This window comes from Clupea harengus, chromosome 22 (assembly GCF_900700415.2).
Source record: "Clupea harengus chromosome 22, Ch_v2.0.2, whole genome shotgun sequence".
Lineage (NCBI taxonomy): Eukaryota > Metazoa > Chordata > Actinopteri > Clupeiformes > Clupeidae > Clupea > Clupea harengus.
In genome coordinates this window covers 5,274,655-5,294,849 of record NC_045173.1, presented here as the reverse complement: position 1 = coordinate 5,294,849, position 20,195 = coordinate 5,274,655, and the positions used below count along the sequence as shown (strand labels likewise).

Sequence of the window (20,195 nt, the reverse complement as noted above, 5' to 3'; positions counted from 1 at the left end):
CCACTAAATATGGGATTTAAAACTAATGACAGAAATATTTCTGTTACGTTAAGAAACCTCAGTGAGCAAAGCCAGTTATCAAAACCTGGTTATGTGGAAATCTGCATCCTTTGAAAAATATCAGCAAATCTTGAAACTAAATTGATGTAAATGATCACATCCATTTTGATGTCCATGCCTAAGCCTTACTTAAACTAAACCCCATGTTGAATGCTGATTAACTGTAATGACGTGTTACTTATAAAGTTAAATCTTTTCCTTCATCGATTCCTCTCTTCTGCACCAGGTCAGCACATCACCATCTTACAAAAGAGTAGTTGTCTAGGGCAGATGTATGGAAATGAAAGGACATGCAACATCAAATACATTTGAAACATTACAATGTCTCAAAAAAAGAGGAAGATACAGTGGCTTGCAAAAGTATTCAACCCCCCTAAAAGGCATCTCCATTTTTTGGTTTACAAAAGATACAACAATTTTGACCTGGCATCAAAATGCGTTTTGGGTGATCGGATTGCAATCGGAAAGTGTTTGACCACATGAAGTACAGGTGTAAATGCACTCAAGACGCATTGAGGGGAGGGCAGCGTGACGAAGTGCTGAAAGTGACGAGTGAAAAAACACCAGCAACAGAGATAAAGATGGAACGGTTTAAAGATGGAATCTTTGTCAGAAGATACTCCCGTGTTCGTCCCGTATTTCCATCAGCGTGTCCTAGTTATTGACGTCTTCTAGTTATTTCATTCACACCTTTGCTCATATCTCTCGTAGACTCCCTGAGGTCTCACGCGCGTCTCTCTTCTCCCGACAGTTCAAAACCTTACCGCGTCAGCCGACAGGTAAGTCAGCTGACGGCTTTGACCACCAGCCAACTCAATCACACCCAAAACGTAAAAGAATAATATATATTGAAACAGCAACACCATTATAGACTATAGACCTCCAGGAAAGAATTATAATATCTGGATTACACTTGAGCAATTAACAACTGTTTTGTTAACCTGAATTTTCAAATAATCCTATGTAAAAAAGATAAATCCCGACGGGACGAACAAGACGGCGACGCGCAGCGGAGGAATCATTTGAATCACTTTATCTCTTTAGTCTTCATCCTGTTTGATGGGCCTAAACAGAGTGATTTTTATATCCAGAATAATCACTGATAACTAAAACCTAATTATGATTGGTTTATCAAATTACTGGTACCTCTGTATCATTTGCGAAGAATTTGTCATTTGCCTTCAACTGGACTCAAAAGCACAGGGGGTTAAATAGGCTACTTACATACTTAGTAGTACATTTCAGTTTTAAATTAATGTATGTTTAACGTTACAGAAATAAAATATATCGCCTTGGTTAAATATGCTAGAGCACAATAAAAGTACTGATTGTAAAAATATGTGTAAGTATCTTTTGTAATTGTGAAAATGGTGATGAATTTCACTGTATTACCAGTCCACTTGGTGAGAATGAGTTTGGAAGTTTGATTATGCCCTTCAGTAGTAAGTAACTGCAGAAAAGATACAAGAGATCTTGGAATATTCTACAGTTGTATGGCATATAATAGCATGTGAGAGGTAACAGTGAACCGGAAAAACAGAATTTTTCACTCAAAGTGCTATTCCATTCATACTCATTGCCAAAACAAAAAAAGAGTCAAAATTATGAATCATTCTTTTTATTTATTTGTATGTTTTTTGATGTAGAGCGCAAAAGCACTCATGATGTATGCGTCTGGCATCACATATTGGACTAGGGTGTTCTCTTGCATATCCAGTGAGATTCAGAGTCACAACTCGCATCATTCCAGGATTCCAGAGATGGAGAACGGGGCCAACTCTCAGCACAGTTCTCGTTGTTCCCATTGTTGTTGGGCTCTCCAGTCGACCAGAACCTTTGGACAGCAGCGGAGCAGACGGAGGTCATCTCATGAATTCATTGCAAATGTGTTTGTGAATATGATCTCTCCGTTCTAAATCCTGTTCATAACTCACCCAGTGGTCAGTGGCCTACCATCTACCCATTTCCAGACTCTCCCTTCTTCGCTGCAGCTGAGACCAATCCAAGCTGTCACAGAGAGTGCTTTCACAAATTCCTTCAAAAGAAGATTGTGATATGGGTTGAAATCCAATTCAAAATAAAAAATGTAATGTCAAGAGTTTAGTGTATGATGCCAGCCACCTGCTCCTCTTGGCTGTTTATAACAATCAGTTCTGCCTCCCTCTGGTGGCAGTCCTCCTTGCTGTCAGTCCAGTTTCTGTGTGAGGCTGAAATATGGTAACAGCTGGAACCAAAAGACAGCCACCCTTCTGGACAAGATCCCCCTACAATAAAACAGGTATTCATTGATTGATATGTTTATGTAAATGTATTACCACATCTACACGTCATTAGATGTACATTTCGATGCGGTCACTTACATTTAAAAGTAATTTACTCAGAAGCTTTTTGAGACAAGTTTCAAAACTCACCGACAAGACGCAGGTAGATGTTGAGAGTCACTTGCAGAACACAGAGTAGCCCAAAACTCACTGCAACCAGACTGTACAATCTGTACTCTGAGAATTACATGTAAATATTATATGTAATATTGTATGAGGCATGATTACACATCATATCTTTCCATGTTTTGTTTTATTGAAAACTATTCAGTAGTGTACATTTCATCCTAGGATACCAGTTTTTTTTATAGGAAACTATATATAGTCTGGTCAGAACTGGAAGATGAGATGAGTATATGCTATTGCAACTTAAAAGCAAAAACAATTAACTTTACGGCCAAACTAGCCCTGGACCAATGCTGATCCCTCCTTTAGTCTCTTCAGTTTTACCTTTGTAACGTCTGTCATCCGTCCGCACTGGGGTCTGACTCTGAGTATGTTGGCCCTGATGGGAGTTCTGATAGATGTTCATGTCCACAGTAACCTCCATGCTGCCTGTCTACTGTGTGTTTGCTCTGGTTTCTCTTATCGACTAGTCCTAGGTTTGACACTATTGCCAAAAACAGGAAATGAGAGCAGTGGGAAGAAGTCAGTTCGAAACCATTCCTTGAGAGGTCCCACCTCCCCTACAACACTGACGTTTTCCATTGGTATCTGAAATCAAACCCATGTCCCATATTGCATTGGTATCTGAGAACTGCAACAATAGAGGAACAGTCCTCAATTTGGCGAGAATTTGATATTTGAGATCACCAATCAAATGACACCCCTCTTTCCGTTCTCCTGAAACAAGGTGCTGATTAGATGGAATAGTGCAAGGCTTGGTCTGAGCCACTGTGTTTATTTCCTTTTTACAGAGCTAGAACTGTACACGAACACCAGAGTGTTTCTAAGTGTTTCCAAGTCACTGGACAGACAGACACGAGGAGAATATCTTTGAATTCAACAAAAAGTGTAATTGATTATAATCAAGGACTGCAACTTTAACAACACACATAGAGAAACTGTTAGCAACACTAGTAGCTAAGCTTGATTATTTCAGGGGTTCATGCAAAGGCTAATGGGAATCCATTTAATAAGAAAGCGCTGGCAGCAAGGTTCTCCAGAGATCCCATGCAAACATTTGCGTTCATGACTGTGACACACTCCATTTCAGAGAGAGAACTTCATGATTTCACAATCAAGACATTTACAGAAGTAACACTTTGCAAAGTCACACTGACACAACACTGTTGCCAAATGTTCTTATACCAAAGCTCCAGAGTGATTAGACCCAGTGTGAACTTTTTCGTGTTTAGTAATTGAACATGTTTCACATAGGACATATACAGTATATACCTGCATATTTAGAGCACATTTTAAGCAATTTAATGCATCCACAGCATCAAAAGCATCAAAATTAGCTTTAACATCACCACAAAGAGACAGAAACAAACCAGGCCTTTCCCTTGCTAAACATGTTCCTATGAGCTACTTTGTGACGCATGTCTCTTAAACTTCAGTCCAGTACCAGCTTCCCTCTTGGGTGATTCACACACTTTTGTAATTTTAAAAAGTATTTTGGTGTAAAGATGTACATGGGATGTCAATTGTTGAATGTCAAAGCCTTAAACAAAAACAAAACATACAAATGTGTTTATCTTGTGCCCAGAAGTTACTGTCTCGTGTAAATGAAATGTGTATTATCTTGCGCCCAAAAAAGTGAATTTTTATGTTACTATGATATACAATTCAAGGTATGGCTTGTGAAGGCATGATACGAACGTTCTCCCTCAAAATAATAAATATAATTCATCAGGACATCATTCATCACCCTAGGTATTCCGCTCAGGAAAGGGGTCAAGTTCTACTCTCCTGGCGACATTTACACCTCTGACATCTTTACATGAGCTAAGACTCATCATCAATGGTCATAAATTGAATTATGAACATGAAATGAAGCAAATGAAAATTATATTCAACAAAAGGTGAGGCTATGAAAAGCAACTTCACATATTCACCACAAGGTGGGGCTATGAAAAGCAGCTTCACATATTCACCACAAGGTGGGGCTATGAAAAGTAACTTCACATATTCACCACAAGGTGGGGCTATGAAAAGAAACTTCACATATTCACCAGAAGGTGGGGCTATGAAAAGCAACTTCACATATTCATTTGAAACTCCAGCATGGTTTGGGTTGATTTGGAAATCAACACAAGATTACACAAGATTAATTTATACTGGTTGCTGAATTCGACTAAACCACAGATGCCTCTAAGACACATACTCACTATACCACAATGGCTGACAAGGGAAATATACATTAAGGTATTTCAAATGTATGTAGAAAAATTCACTTTAACCAAATAATTGTTTAAAAAACATGAGCTCATTTCTGAAAGGGCAATAGCAAAAGGCTACGGAATCTTTTTCTCACATGACCAAAGTTGTGACCTAGAGCACAAATCATCATTCCAGTTGGTGAGAATCTTGCGAGGCCTGATCTCAACACAGTCTTCATTTCCACCATAGCTATTTGGCTGACCACTATCCCAAAACCTAAAACAATATGAACACACCACAGAGTCTCAGCAGATAATCTACAACATCAGCTGAAGAGAAATTATTATTCTACTGGATATTGTTCTTTAATCAAATCGGCTAGCCTCACCCGTCAGTCAGGGGCCTGCCGTCTACCCACTTCCACTTCCCATCATGGTCCGTCAGCCCTATCCAGAATTCCTTTTGAAGGTCGGAGAGGAATTCCTACATGACAAACAAATGTGTCCTAAACTGCACAAGCTGTTTGACGAGGATGCAAGGCTGGTTTTGGACTAGAATCAACCAGAGAGATTATGTAAAGAAAAAGCTCTGCAATGTGAGTAGCTAAACAGGAACCAGTCAAAGATGTCTTATCAGTACAAAATACTTTGCTGCAAATATCTTCCATTATAAAGTGGGTATACACTTTATTTGGCAGATCAGTCAGCTGCACCTTAATTTTGGCACGGCAAGGTAAATAATAATAATAATAATAATAATTCGTTTAATTTATAGCGCACTCTATATTCGTCTGAATCTCAGAGTGCTACAGTAAAAACATGGTAAAAAAAAAAAAAAGAGACACTTTGCAAGACAAAGGCCAACACTTGCCATCCCATACGAATATATATACCGAAGCAGTTACAGGGAAAGAGCTTATCAGTTTGGTTAGCTGGTCATTAAAATGACAATTCACCTGTTCATTTCTGTTGTTTACGATCACCAAGTCTGCTCCCTTCTTTCGGCAGTCCTCTCTAGCCTCATTCCATGATTTCTGCTCAGTAGACACGTAGTATAAAGAAGATTGGAAATAGGTCCATCCCTCCTGTAGATGTTTCTCTAAGTCAAATGGAAATAGAAGGGCAGAATTAATACTGCTTTTCATTACAGTGCATGAAATGCCCTGTATTGTTATTCCTAGGCTTCTTATACTTCTTCTTCTTCTTCTTCTTCTTCTTCTTCTTCTTCTTCTTCTTCTTCTTCTTCTTCTTACCGACTTCTGCGTTTAATTCAGCTCGAACCGCTTAACGTAGAAACTTCGTTCGAACTTTGTCGCGTAGGTCTTGTAAAGGACACTTATGCTATGTATTTTTCATTTTTCTAAACTTTATACTTTTTAAGATATTAAATAAAAACTAATACAAATCTTCCCATTGACTTACATTGGGCCATTATGACATCATAATAAGGTCATTAAACTGGCTTGCACCTGTGCTTCACTGACACTTGCGCCAAGGTTCCAAGGCTCCTCTTCTCTCTGTCCCTCTCCATTCAACTGTATAACTAGGAATATTAAGAGACACCTTCCATACTCTACTTTACTTTTTTTTCTCTCTATCTTTCTCTCTATCCCTCTCACTCTACTTTCTCTCACAATCCATCTCTCTGCTTCACTCCATTTTCTCTCCTTCTTTCAATATTTGTCCTCTTCACTCTCTCTTCTTTCCTTCTTCCACTCTTCTTCCCTTCTTCCACTCTTCTTTCCTTTCTTCTTTCCTTCTTCCACTCTTCTTTCCTTCTTCAACTCTTCTTTCCTTTCTTCACTCTTCTTTCCTTTCTTCTTTCCTTTTTCCACTCTTCTTTCTTTTCTTCTTTCCTTCTTCCACTCTTATTTCCTTATTTCACTCCTCTTTCTTTGTTATTTCTTTCTTCCACTCTTCTTTCCTTCTTTCTTTTTTCTTTCCTTCTTCCACTCTTCTTTCCTTCTTTCACTCTTCTTTCTTTTCTTCTTCCTTTCTTAACTTTTGCATTTCATGCACTGGTATTTCCTTCAGGAAATGCATTTTCTAGTTTTATTCCCAATTCTGTGACATCGATTTATATACTCTAAACTGTCAAGACAGCTTCTGTAAACAAATTGTCCACATATAGTGTTCCTTTTGTAATTCACTCAAATAAACATGATTTATCAATTATCATTGACCACAACATGCATTATGGCTGTGGAGGAAATAATTGAAATGTCAGGCATTTCAGCTTAAATATAACCAATTGTAAACTCACCGAGATAAGCATTTCGGCTTTTCACTTTATTGTTCTCCTCCTGCAAAGTCTTGAGATTAGTCTTCAGCAGGTCTCTCTCAGAGGTCAAGTTACTGAAGGTGGAATTTAAATGCGATCTCTCCACTGACATAACTAAAATGACAGTCAGCAAGAGCACACACAGCAGCCCTAGAGTTCTTGTGACCACCCTGTAATAGAAATCTCCTGTACAGAAAATACAGATTTGCTGATGTTTCTCAACACAAAAGACAAATTGATTTATGTGTGTATGTGTACGAGACAAAGTAAATAACGTTTGATTACCAGAGTGACGGATCCCAAGGATTTGCATCCTTATTCTTGACCAGGTAGAATTACTTGTATTCTTATAGATAGATACATCCTCCTCTGCATCCTTATTATCTAAAAAGGTGTCATCCAGTATAGTAGAATTCCCACTTAAAGTATCCATGGACATTCCCTTATGACAATGCTCGGGACCTGTGGAGTGGCTCTCCTGTGCTCAGGAAATCCTGACAGGACAATTAAAAATGCAGAGTATGCATTGCCACTGCACACAAACTGTGATCTCCAGATGTTTCCACAAGAATAACACTACTATGTACTAAGCCTCATGTCCCACGCAATATGATACAATTCAATAGAATGCTGAGATGACAAGTCTGATTTCAGGAAATGGGTTGGATGGTTGGTCAACAGATCCCATGACATTCTCTTGGATGGCAATTGTGCTTATATCATGACATTTTGTGAGAATGCAGCAGGGGTCGTCTTTGCCGAAACAATGCTTGAGGTGAAGCCAGAATTTTGGGCTCCTCCTTCATTTAAAACATACACCACATTGTGAACTGGCAGAAATCATTTTGCCTATTTTCATAAAGATGTTGCAATTTTTTGTCCTCATTTTGACCTTTATCACAATACCATGAACTGTAACTGTAGAACATACACTATATGGACAAATGTATACGGACATCGGACCATTACACCAACAGGGACTGATGACATTGTATTCAAATACATATACTTTAAAATGGAGTTAGTCACCCTTTTGCAGCTATAACAGCTTCCACTCTTCTTGGAAGGCTTTCCACAAGATTTTGGAGTGTTTCTGTGGGAATTGGTGCCCATTCATTCTGTAGAGCATTTACGAGGTCTGGCACTGATGTTGGATGAGAAGGCCTGGCTTGCAATCTCCGTTCCGGTTCATCCCAGGTAAATCAGCTGACGGCTTTGACCACCAGCCAACTCAATCACACCCAAAACGTAAAGGAAAAATATATATAATATATATTGAAACATCAATAACACCATTATAGACTACAGACCTCCAGGAAAGAATTATGTCTGGATTACACTTGAGCTATTAACAACTGTTTTGTTAACCTGATTTTTCAAGTGAATCCTATATATATGTAAGGGATAATGTACACATGGTGTCTTTATTGGTTTGGCTTAATGGTATTAACTTTGCAAATAATCCCTGGTAGATAACTTGTCATCCGCAGAATTGTAAGATATAGTGTGAACAGTATTACAGATGGTAGGCACAATAAGTACACCAACCTTTCCAATTAACAAATGTTGTTGCTTATAATTATTACTAGTAGTGACATCTGTAGAGGCATTTATTACCAGTAGCTATTTCTTTATCAAAATGGCACAGCCTAGATATTGAGAGACAACCCATTGCGTGAGTACTTTTACTTTTAATACTTAAAGTAAATTTAAAAGTAAGTACTTTTTACTTTTACTTAAGTAGGATTGTTGATGTAGTACTTTTACTTTTACTTTTATCTTCCTGGGTACTTGTACTTTTACTTAAGTACTAAACTTCAGTACTTCCTCCACCACTGCCCTTCAGTAGTAAGTAACTGCAGAAAATATACAAGAGATCTTGGAATATTCTACAGTTGTATGGCATATAATAGCATGTGAGAGGTAACAGTGAACAGGAACTGGAATGTTTCACTCAAAGTGCTATTGCATTCATACTCATTGCCAAAACAAAATAAAAAAAGTCAAAATCATGAAACATTATTTTTATTTATTTTTTTGTCTGCTTAAAATGTGGAAACATTTATTCTGAGATTTAAAATATTAAATGATAATTGTAAATAGAAAGAGTAGAGCGCAAAAGCAGTCTGCGTCTGGCATCACATATTGGACTAGGGTGTTGTCTTGCATATCCAGTGAGATTCAGAGTCACAGTTCAGATCATTCCAGGATTCCAGAGATGGAGAACGGGGCCAACTCACAGCACAGTTCTCGTTGTTCCCATTGTTGTTGGGCTCTCCAGGGTACCAGAACCTTTGGACAGCAGCGGAGCAGACGGAGGTCATCTCATGAATTCATTGCAAATGTGTTTGTAAATATGATCTCTCCGTTCTAAATCCTGTTCATAACTCACCCAGTGGTCAGTGGCCTACCATCTACCCATTTCCAGACCCTCTCTTCTTCGCTGCAGCTGAGACCAATCCAAGCTTCCACAGAGAGTGCTTTCACAAATTCCTTCAAAAGAAGATTGTGATATGGGTTGAAATCCAATTCAAAATAAAAAATGTAATGTCAAGAGTTTAGTGTATGATGCCAGCCACCTGCTCCTCTTGGCTGTTTATAACAATCAGTTCTGCCTCCCTCTGGTGGCAGTCCTCCTTGCTGTCAGTCCAGTTTCTGTGTGAGGCTGAAATATGGTAACAGCTGGAACCAAAAGACAGCCACCCTTCTGGACAAGATCCCCCTACAATAAAACAGGTATTTATAGATTGATATGTTTATGTAAATGTAGATGAACACATCTACACGTCATTAGATGTACATTTCGATGCGGTCACTTACATTTAAAAGTAATTTACTCAGAAGCTTTTTGAGACAAGTTTCAAAACTCACCGACAAGACGCAGGTAGATGTTGAGAGTCACTTGCAGAACACAGAGTAGCCCAAAACTCACTGCAACCAGACTGTACAATCTGTACTCTGAGAATTACATGTAAATATTTATTTTTATTTATGCGTTTATTTGAAAAGGGACATACATTGATAGCATTTCCCAGAAAAATGTAAATGCACCGGAATTAGCTAGGTTAGCTAGTTTTCATCCGTTGTCCCTTGGCAGGGCATGACAGAGAGATATGGAAATAAAAGAAAGAAATAATAATAAAAAAATATATAATTAAAAGAAATAATAATAATAAATAAAGATAAGCAACAGTTTGACAAAACAGTGAAGTTAAGAAAACAAATTGTAAAAACCAGACAGACTTACAAGGTAAACAACAGTGTGACAAAACAGTGCAGTTAAGATAACAAATTGTAAAAACCAGACAGACAAGGTGTTTGACATAAAAAGAAGTTACGGTGTGAGTAATGCAGTGGCCTAATTATGTTTGCAGGTTTGGTTATTTTTTATCCATTTCTTAAGTTTGTTTTTGAACACTGAAATACTGCCGCACTCCCTCACATCAGTAGGGAGGGTATTCCAGTAATTAGAGGCGCGTACTGAGAAGACTGTCTGTCCAAGCGTACTGTGTCTATACTGTATAACACAGTCTCCCCTGGTGACTGCCCTAGTTGCCAAGCCATTGCCATCCTTTAGCTTTATAAACTAATTTAATGGTGGAGGTGCCAGCCCATGTAATATTAAAAAACTGTAAGAAACTGTCAATTTGAATAAGTTATACTTTGTTGTTAAATGGCAGTGGTGATAGCTGATAGGTTTCTGGTCTAGAGTTTTTAATATTGTATGAGGCATGATTACACATCGTATCTTTACATGTTTTGTTTTATTGAAAACTATTCAGTAGTGTACATTTCATCCTAGGATACGAGTCTTTTTTTATAGGAAACTATATATAATCTGGTCAGAACTGGAAGAGGAGAGGAGTTTATGCTATTGCGACTTAAAAGCAACAACAATTAACTTTACGGCCAAACTAGCCCTGGACCAACGCTGATCTCTCCTTTAAAGTCTCTTCAGTTTTACCTTTGTAACGTCTGTCATCCGTCCGCACTGGGGTCTGAGTCTGAGTATGCTGGCCCTGATTGGAGTTCTGATAGATGTTCATGTCCACAGTAACCTCCATGCTGCCTGTCTACTGTGTGTTTGCTTTGGTTTCTCTTATTGACTAGTCCTAGGTTTGACACTATTGCCAAAAACAGGAAATTAGAGCAGTGGGAAGAAGCAGAAGTCAGTTCGAAACCATTCCTTGAGTGATGTCCTACTTCCCCTAAAACACTGAAGAAATACTGTATTGAATTTACGCTTTCCATTGGTATCTGAGAACAGCAACATTATAGGTACAGTCCTCAATTTGGCGAATATTTGATATTTGAGACCACCAATCAAATGACACCCCTCTTTCCGTTCTCCTGAAACAAGGTGCTGATTAGATGGAATAGTGCAAGGCTTGGTCTGAGCCACTGTGTTTATTTTCTTTTTACAGAGCTAGAACTGTACACGAACACCAGAGTGTTTCTAAGTGTTTCTAAGTCACTGGACAGACAGACACGAGGAGAATATCTTTGAATTCAACAAAAAGTGTAATTGATTATAATCAAGGACTGCAACTTTAACAACACACATAGAAAAACTGTTAGCAACACTAGTAGCTAAGCTTGATTATTTCAGGTGTTCATGCAAAGGCTAATGGGAATCCATTTAATAAGAAAGCGCTGGCAGCAAGGTTCTCCAGAGACCCCATGCGAACATTTGCGTTCATGACTGTGACACACTCCATTTCAGAGAGAGAAAACTTCATGATTTCACAATCAAGACATTTACAGAAGTAACACTTTGCACAACACTGTTGCCAAATGTTCTTAAACCAACGCTCCAGAGTGATTAGACCCAGTGTGAACTTTTTAGTGTTTAGTAATTGAACATGTCTCACATAGGACATATACAGTATATACCTGCGCATTTAGAGCACATTTTAAGCAATTTAATCCATCCACAGAATCAAACGCATCAACATTAGCTTTAACATCACCACAAAGAGACAGAAACAAACCAGGCCTTTCCCTTGCTAAACATGTTCCTATGAGCTACTTTGTGACGCATGTCTCTTAAACTTCAGTCCAGTACCAGCTTCCCTCTTGGGTGATTCACACACTTTTGTAATTTAAAAAGTATTTTGGTGTAAAGATGTACATGGGATGTCAATTGTTGAATGTCAAAGCCTTAAACAAAAACAAAACATACAAATGTGTTTATCTTGTGCCCAGAAGTTACTGTCTTGTGTATATGAAATGTGTATTATCTTGCGCCCAAACATTTTTATGTTACTATGATATGCAATTCAAGGTATGGCTTGTGAAGGCATGATACAAACTTTCTCTCTCAAAATAATATGAAAAGCAACTTCACATATTCACCACTAGGTGAGGCTATGAAAAGTAACTTCACATATTCCCCACAAAGTGGGGCTATAAAAAAGAAATTTCACATAATCATTTGAAACTCCAGCATGGTTTGGGTTGATTTGGAACTCTTTTTTTCTAACACAACTTTAACTTATACTTGTTGCTGAATTAGACTAAACCACGGATGCCTCTAAGTCTAAGAACTCACTATACAGCAATGGCTGACAGGGGTAATATACATTAAGTTTTACAGCATCTGGTATTTCAAAATTCACTTTAACCAAATTATTGTTTAAAAAAACATGAGCTTATTTGTGAAAGGGCAATAGCAAAAGGCTACTGAATCTTTTTCTCACATGACCAAAGTTCTGTCATATCGCACAAAACAGCACTCCAGTTGGTGAGTCTCCCGTGAGACACGATTTTAGCACAGTCTTCATTTCCACCATACAATTTTGGCTAATGATTATCCCAAAACAATATGAACACACCACAGAGTATCAGCAGATAATCTACAACATCAGCTGAAGAGAAATTATTATTCTACTGGATATTGTTCTTTAATCAAATCGGTTAGCCTCACCCGTAAATCAGGGGCCTGCTGTCTACCCACTTCCACTTCCACTTCCCATCATGGTCCATGAGCCCTATCCATAATTCTTTTGAAGGTCGTTGAGGAATTCCTACATGACAAATAAATGTGTCCTAAATTACACAAGCTGTTTGACAAGGATGCAGGCTGGTTTTGGACTAGAATCAACTAGAGAGATTGTGTAAAGAAAAAGCTCTGCAATGTGAGTTGCTAAACAGGAACTAGAATGTGATCTCCAGTCAAAGATGTCTTGTCAGTACAAAATACTTTGCTTCAAATATCTTCCTTTATAAAGTGGGTATACACTTTATTTGGGAGATCAGTGAGCTGCACCTTAATTTTGGCACGGCAAGGTAGAAAGAGGTAGAGACACTTTGCAAGACAAAGGCCAACACTTGCCTTCCGATTAAAAAAAATATATATACACCAAAGCAGGGAAGGAGCTTATCGGTTTGGTTAGCTGTTGCATCATTTAAATGACAATTCACCTGTTCATTTCTGTTGTTTACGATCACCAAGTCTGCTCCCCTCTTTCGGCAGTCCTCTCTAGACTCATTCCATTATTTCTGCTCAGTAGACACGTAGTATAAAGAAGATTGGAAATAGGTCCATCCCTCCTGTAGATGTTTCTCTAAGTCAAATGGAAATAGAAGAGCAGAATTAATACTGCTTTTCATTTTATTCCCAATTCTGTGACATCGATTTATATACTCTAAACTGTCAAGACAGCTTCTGTAAACAAATTGTCCACATATAGTGTTCCTTTTGTAATTCACTTAAATAAACATGATTTATCAATTATCAGTGACCACAACATGCATTAGGGCTGTGGAGGAAATAATTGAAATGTCAGGCATTTCAGCTTAAATATAACCAATTGTAAACTCACCGAGATAAGCATTTCGGCTTTTCACTTTATTGTTCTCCTCCTGCAAAGTCTTGAGATTAGTCTTCAGCAGGTCTCTCTCAGAGGTCAAGTTACTGAAGGTGGAATTTAAATGCGATCTCTCCACTGACATAACTAAAATGACAGTCAGCAAGAGCACACACAGCAGCCCTAGAGTTCTTGTGACCACCCTGTAATAGAAATCTCCTGTACAGAAAATACAGATTTGCTGATGTTTCTCAACACAAAAGACCAAATTGATTTATGTGTGTATGTGTACGAGACAAAGTAAATAACGTTTGATTACCAGAGTGACGGATCCCAAGGATTTGCATCCTTATTCTTCACCAGGTAGAATTACTTGTATTCTTATAGATAGATACCTCCTCCTCTGCATCCTTATTATCTAAAAAGGTGTCATCCAGTATAGTAGAATTCCCACTTAAAGTATCCATGGACATTCCCCTATGACAATGCTCGGGACCTGTGGAGTGGCTCTCCTGTGCTCAGGAAATCCTGACAGGACAATTAAAAATGCAGAGTATGCATTGCCACTGCACACAAACTGTGATCTCCAGATGTTTCCACAAGAATAACACTAACTACTTAGCCTCATGTCCCATGCAATATGATACAATTCAATAGAATGCTGAGATGACAAGTCTGATTTCAGGAAATGGGTTGGATGGTTGGTCAACAGATCCCATGACATTCTCTTGGATGGCAATTGTGCTTATATCATGACATTTTGTGAGAATGCAGCAGGGGTCGTCTTTCCTGAAACAATGCTTGAAGTGAAGCCAGAATTTTGGGCTCCTCCTTCATTAAAAACATACACCACATTGTGAACTGGCAGAAATCATTTTGCCTATTTTCATATAGATGTTGCCAATTTTTGTCCTCATTTTGACCTTTATCACAATGCCATGAACTGTAACTGTAGAACATACACTATATGGACAAAAGTATACGGACACCGGACCATTACACCAACAGGCACTGATGACATTGTATTCAAATACATATACTTTAATATGGAGTTGATCACCCTTTTGCAGCTATAACAGCTTCCACTCTTCTTGGAAGGCTTTCCACAAGATTTTGGAGTGTTTCTGAGGGAATTGGAAGCATAGCATTGTCCAAAATGTCTTAGTATGCTGAAGCATTAAGATTGCCCTTTACTGGAAATAAGGGGCCTAGCCCAAACCCTGAAAAACAGCCCCATACCATTATCCCTCCTCCACCAAACTTCACAGTTGGCACAATGCAGTCAGGCAGGTAACTCTCTCCACAGCACACGTTTCCACTGCTCCACAGTCCAGTGTCTGTGTGCTTTACACCACTCCATCCGACACTTGGCTTTGGACTTGGTGGCATGAGGCTTGCATGCAGCTGCTCGGCCATGGAAATCCATTCCATGAAGCTCCCGGCGCAGTTTTTGTGCTTACATTAATGCCAGTTGAAGCTCGGAACCCGGAACCTATGTTGACGACTTTTACGCACCATGCGACTTAGCAGTCATTGACCCCGCTCTGTGATTTAATGTGGTCTTACGCTTTTTGGCTGAGTTGCTGTTGTTCCTAAACACTTTCATTTTCTAATAATATCACTTACAGTTGACAGTGGAATATCCAGCAGGGATGAAATTCAACAAACCGTCTTACTCCAAAGACAAAACCGTAGACAACAATCAGATCTGGCTGTCAGACATGCACATAGCTGTCCATCCAGTATTGTTCAGCACATAGGGAGATGTGTGTATCTTAGACACACTCACATCACTTTCACAAGGTGTACACAAAACACTCAACTTCAAGACATCCTACTTCGTCAGCGCTTCATGGTTCCGTAATGCACTCAGAGCAGCAGTAGTGAGTTTTGTAACCTGCATACTGTTGCTTTAAAGACACAAATTTGCTCAAAACAATTGTTACGTGATCCTCCAAGTTCAGGTGCCATCTTACCCACCAATCACATGACCACCCAGCAGATATTGCAGTCTGTACCAATGTGAAGTGCCATCTCATGATTTTACAACATGAATTACTTGTAAGGAGAGAATGTAACAAATTTGTGTCTGGCCCCACACAACACATAACCAAAAACAAATAGACTTGGAATAGAATTATTTTCATTTATTGAAACAGCCGGCAGATATCTGCCTGTGTCTTGTGAGCCACCCAGCTTTTTAGGGTCAAAGTTTAGCAATAATATGGAGACAAAAATGAAAAATTGAAATTCGCAAACTGTATGCAGAATTTGAATAGCATCTGCCTAAAGAGAAGGTGGTCACTTAAAACCAAACCAGTTACTGCAGCGTGTTGATAAAAAGTGAATTGCTCATTAATCCACACAAACAAGGATCAATGTACAAATGACAATGTAAAAGAGGACAGGAGATGTTTCTCATTATTGATGGCGGTATATATTTGTGTACAAGACATCATATCATGAATGCTCATTTGTGAGTATTGACCAGCTCCTCCAGTTTGGCCTGGTTGCTTCCGGAGAATTCTTCAACCTGAGGAAAAACAAACAAACATACAAAAAAAAAAAAAAAAAACAACAGTAAATACAGTGAAGAACCAAACAAAACGGAATGGTTCATTTTCTTTATGCGTGTGCAATGAACAACAGATCGGAGCAAAGAAGAGCATCTTACCTTCTTCCCACTCTTATAGAAGTGGAATGTTGGCATACACTTAATCTCACAGGACGACGCCACATCCTGTCAGAAGATCAAAAATGAATCTCAGTCAAGGTCAGTCAGGACCTTAAATACCTAAATGTGCGTGACGTGTGGATACACATACACACAAACACCTCCTAAAGTTTCTACATCCCGCTCCTGGACTTAAAATCTGTGCTTCATATGAACCACTTTATAAATCAAAACAGGTTTATCTAAAGCCGGGGTTTGCCAAGATAATTTGGTCAGGTTGAAATGGAATTACTCAGACGAAATACCTTAATTACATTCTACCCATAGTAGAAGGTGCCGTACAACGCCTAAAATGATGTATGCTTCTTTGTTTCCAAATGTATGACTATGACAGTGGGAATAGAAACTTAAAAAGCTGTTTGCATGTATAAGCAATAATATGGTGAAATAAATCAAACCTTAATTACAGATTTATGGACCAGATAAAACATCACACTGAATAAATTACATACAAAATGGCATACACAACATACAGATTACATACAAAAGCACAATTAGAAATCATGGTTTAAGAAAGAATATAAATCAGTGTCCTACAAAGAGACAACTCTATCAATGTATCAACAACTGGGATTGGTAGCATGTAGTACTAAACTTTATACTTGATAAGCTCAAAATGATTTCATTTTCAGATTCATTAAGACAGCAAATAAACGTATACATAAATCGAGGGTGACAATTGGACTCAAAACCAAAATAGCAGAATTCTCATCAGATTATTTATTATGTATTTTTAAGAATGAAAGGAACCCACATGAAGGTGCTGCTAGAGATATGATATCACCTCATGTCAACAAGTTTGGACGCTATGTGATTTGTAACTGTGTGTTGGAATCCAAAATCTCTGAAGTGTCAAACCAGAATCCTAGTCTGACTTTGGTAGCAGAGGCACTACATCACCTGCTACTGTGTGTTATACTAAGTGATCGAAAGCTACCTTTTTTGGGTACACAACACAATTCTTCATCCTATCTTAACACAGAGACCTGACCAGTTTGTATTCCACAAGGCAGACCCGACCAGTTTGTATTCAGTCAAGGCTTCCTATTAATGTGTTGTCTCCATCAAATAAAATCACACACACACACAAATAATCCACAACTTGCCCTGATCAATTTTTTTTTTCATTTTACTCTACACTAAAAGATGACCACTGTTTTTCTCCAGACAACATCTTTTGAGACAAGGCTGACAACCATTACGAGGAGCCCAAACAACTCACCGCTGCATCATCCACATCGACTTTCAAGAAGACCACATTTGTGTACTGTTCAGACAGAGACTGGAAATATGAGAGAGAGAGAGAGAGAGAGAGAGAGAGAGAGAGAGAGAGAGAGAGAGAGAGAGAGATAGATAGATAGATAGATAGATAGATAGATAGATAGATAGATAGATAGATAGATAGATAGATAGATAGATAGATAGAGAGAGAGAGAGAGAGAGAGAGAGCGGAGCAGGTTTTAATATTAACAGGTAATCATTGTGCAACACCATCCATTAAACAGAGCAACTAACAGATATGAGACTGGATATGGAATGTGTGTCAAGGCATGTACAGCAATATGGAAACTAAACGGACTTTGAAACTTGAAACAAATCTGAGCAAGAGGACAAAAGGTTCACCTACTTTGAAAAAAGGTGCAATGCTCTGACAGGGCCCGCACCACGTTGCTGTGAAATCAACAACAACAAGTTTTTCTCCTGCATCAGCCAATGCCTTGTCAAAGCCATCCTGCAAATATACATATCATTAGCTTGGGATGTTTAAAAAGCTCTGGAAAACATTGAAAAAGATTCCCTGCGATAACAGGCCAAAGTCCAGGACTCGTAGAGCAGACTTTGTACTAGTTCTGCATTTGTTTCTATAACCCACCAGACTGATTGATTGGGACGTATACAAAATAAGGGAAAACGAGTGGTCAACAAAACTCTGGCAAGGAACTAAACACCAGACAGACACCAAAAACACAAGGACAATATATTATGAACGCAGGGATAATGTCTCATTGAGCATCGGGGCAAACTGCACTCACCGGGTGATTTTATAGCTAAATTAACGCTAAATTGACTACCTCTAGACGAAAAGCGACAACTCACAATGGCAATACTGGCATCTCGTAGTCAGCGTCGCACGCAAACAATTGAAATAGCTCTAAACTTCAATAATCCCTCTCGCATGACAAGCCATGAACAGGTCACGTGTTCGCCAACACAAAATATTTCACGGCGTCAAAAACAAAAGGGCGTTAGATAATCGAACCGGGGTGCGTTTTGCGAAAGTGTCGTTGAACCCCTACCACAGTTAAATGATAGACCATTATTTTGAAGCCTGTCGCTCCACGGTGGTTGGTCAACAACGCTTTCAGAAAAAGCAGTCCAGACTGAATAAGGTGCAACTTACAGCAAAACGTTCTACATGCAAGTTAATGTTCTCACTAGCTAGCTAATGTTGGTAAACCATTGAGCCATCGATAGGCCTCCCAAGCACAGCAAGTTACGCTGTGCACAAAGGTAATTGCTAACATTATTCCCATATGGTATACATAACTGAGCTACTTGACTGGATGATGTTAACGGATGTTAATAATTTACATTAGCGTTACCCTGCGTGTAATATTTACCATAATCGATGCAGTATTGGCTACTTGAAATATGGTAACTTTAACGCACTCACATGGCACATAGTGTTAAAATGATCACCATACCACAGATGTCTCTGCGGTTGGTTAATGTTTAAGTAACATTCAACTAACGTTACGCCTATTAACAAACGGGCCTGGACCAAAACGGCGAGTTTGCTCCATCAAACTAGACCGAAATGCCCGCGCCACTGTGACTGGGACAGGCACGGTACATACTCATGTGTGCAATTAGCTAACATTGGCCAGCTAACGTTAATAAAAAACTGTCTCTGTGATATTGTTGAAATCATGATACTGCTGCATTCGTATATCTTAATGTTGCTGTTAGCTGAAGGCTTCAAATCACCAAAAAGGCTAAATAGAATTGGTGAACCAACCACAGCTAAAACGCCGACAAAAGCTAGCCTCCTTGCTAGCTGGTAACAGCGTGTAGGGTGAAGCAAGGGAGGTAGCATAGACCCTGTAGACTTTGCTGGACACTAAGCTTCTAAATTATCAAATTATTGGAGAACCACTCAATAAAACAAATTCCTGGCTAGGGCGTACCTGATCTTCAATTATGGTGATCATTGTAGTGGTCTGGAGATGCACACGGAGCACGGGCCGAAACTTCCGAAATGGGTAGTGTGTCTCTGGTTGACGCTGGGGAAAGGAGGGAACCCTGGGCTGTCTCTGATGTCATGCAGTGGTCTGAAATGCAATAGAAAGCCCTGCCCCTCGTGGCGCTTGTTGGCGTGCTATCGGTGAAACCTTTGATTTAACATCGGCCAATTCGGTTCACCATAATCTAGGTTTAGGCGAATCGTTTTGGGGTATAATTAATGGGCGGCCTAAAGTGATGGTTGGGGGAATCGCTTAAATGCGAATCCTCAAGTTGTTTTCATGGTTTCCCTCCAACTCATTCGCATAGGCTTACAGGCTATCAAGCACATTTATGAAAATTTGGGAAAAAAGACAAGGGAGTCTGTGTAAAGTCGCATTATACCCTATGCGAATCTGGAGTTAGTCCAACCCCCTCTAGTGC

The 20,195-nt window shown here is 39.0% G+C and overlaps 4 protein-coding genes across 4 annotated transcripts; all 4 read right to left on the bottom strand.

The window, feature by feature from the left end:
• Positions 1 to 1,662: 1,662 nt before the first annotated feature.
• On the bottom strand, positions 1,663 to 3,095 carry LOC116218465 (C-type lectin domain family 4 member M-like). The gene is made up of 5 exons (XM_031560283.2): positions 2,832 to 3,095; positions 2,472 to 2,558; positions 2,182 to 2,324; positions 1,995 to 2,095; positions 1,663 to 1,894 (listed from the first exon to the last, which is right to left on the bottom strand). Exons 1-5 carry the CDS (start codon positions 2,929 to 2,931, stop codon positions 1,753 to 1,755), a joined length of 573 nt encoding a protein of 190 aa, XP_031416143.1. The 5' UTR covers positions 2,932 to 3,095; the 3' UTR covers positions 1,663 to 1,752.
• Positions 3,096 to 3,376: 281 nt separating this feature from the next.
• LOC116218464 (CD209 antigen-like protein E) lies at positions 3,377 to 7,668 on the bottom strand. Its single transcript, XM_031560282.2, has 5 exons — positions 7,272 to 7,668; positions 6,969 to 7,172; positions 5,662 to 5,804; positions 5,095 to 5,189; positions 3,377 to 4,982 (listed from the first exon to the last, which is right to left on the bottom strand). The coding sequence occupies exons 1-5, from the start codon at positions 7,423 to 7,425 to the stop codon at positions 4,841 to 4,843; spliced, it is 738 nt and encodes a 245-aa protein (XP_031416142.1). The 5' UTR covers positions 7,426 to 7,668; the 3' UTR covers positions 3,377 to 4,840.
• Positions 7,669 to 8,995: 1,327 nt separating this feature from the next.
• Positions 8,996 to 12,895, bottom strand: LOC116218476 (C-type lectin domain family 4 member M-like). Its single transcript, XM_031560324.2, has 5 exons — positions 10,951 to 12,895; positions 9,858 to 9,944; positions 9,566 to 9,708; positions 9,379 to 9,479; positions 8,996 to 9,278 (listed from the first exon to the last, which is right to left on the bottom strand). Exons 1-5 carry the CDS (start codon positions 11,048 to 11,050, stop codon positions 9,137 to 9,139), a joined length of 573 nt encoding a protein of 190 aa, XP_031416184.2. The 5' UTR covers positions 11,051 to 12,895; the 3' UTR covers positions 8,996 to 9,136.
• Positions 12,896 to 15,927: 3,032 nt separating this feature from the next.
• Positions 15,928 to 19,900, bottom strand: LOC105903933 (thioredoxin-like). Its single transcript, XM_012831734.3, has 5 exons — positions 19,718 to 19,900; positions 18,157 to 18,261; positions 17,752 to 17,811; positions 16,470 to 16,535; positions 15,928 to 16,328 (listed from the first exon to the last, which is right to left on the bottom strand). The coding sequence occupies exons 1-5, from the start codon at positions 19,739 to 19,741 to the stop codon at positions 16,266 to 16,268; spliced, it is 318 nt and encodes a 105-aa protein (XP_012687188.1). The 5' UTR covers positions 19,742 to 19,900; the 3' UTR covers positions 15,928 to 16,265.
• Between the last annotated feature and the right edge of the window lie 295 nt (positions 19,901 to 20,195).

Coding starts and splice junctions, on each gene's coding strand:
- LOC116218465 (XM_031560283.2), bottom strand. CDS start 2,931: ATGGAGGTTACTGTGGACATGAACATCTATCAGAACTCCCATCAGGGC. Junction 2,325..2,471: donor CATCTACCTGCGTCTTGTCG/GTGAGTTTTGAA, acceptor GTTTTATTGTAG/GGGGATCTTGTCCAGAAGGG. Junction 2,096..2,181: donor TAAACAGCCAAGAGGAGCAG/GTGGCTGGCATC, acceptor CTTCTTTTGAAG/GAATTTGTGAAAGCACTCTC.
- LOC116218464 (XM_031560282.2), bottom strand. CDS start 7,425: ATGTCCATGGATACTTTAAGTGGGAATTCTACTATACTGGATGACACC. Junction 7,173..7,271: donor CCTTGGGATCCGTCACTCTG/GTAATCAAACGT, acceptor TTTTCTGTACAG/GAGATTTCTATTACAGGGTG. Junction 5,190..5,661: donor TAAACAACAGAAATGAACAG/GTGAATTGTCAT, acceptor TTTGTCATGTAG/GAATTCCTCTCCGACCTTCA.
- LOC116218476 (XM_031560324.2), bottom strand. CDS start 11,050: ATGGAGGTTACTGTGGACATGAACATCTATCAGAACTCCAATCAGGGC. Junction 9,709..9,857: donor CATCTACCTGCGTCTTGTCG/GTGAGTTTTGAA, acceptor GTTTTATTGTAG/GGGGATCTTGTCCAGAAGGG. Junction 9,279..9,378: donor GGTAGGCCACTGACCACTGG/GTGAGTTATGAA, acceptor TGCTGTCCAAAG/GTTCTGGTACCCTGGAGAGC.
- LOC105903933 (XM_012831734.3), bottom strand. CDS start 19,741: ATGATCACCATAATTGAAGATCAG. Junction 17,812..18,156: donor GCATTGCACCTTTTTTCAAA/GTAGGTGAACCT, acceptor TCATATTTCCAG/TCTCTGTCTGAACAGTACAC. Junction 16,536..17,751: donor TCGATGTGGATGATGCAGCG/GTGAGTTGTTTG, acceptor ATCTTCTGACAG/GATGTGGCGTCGTCCTGTGA.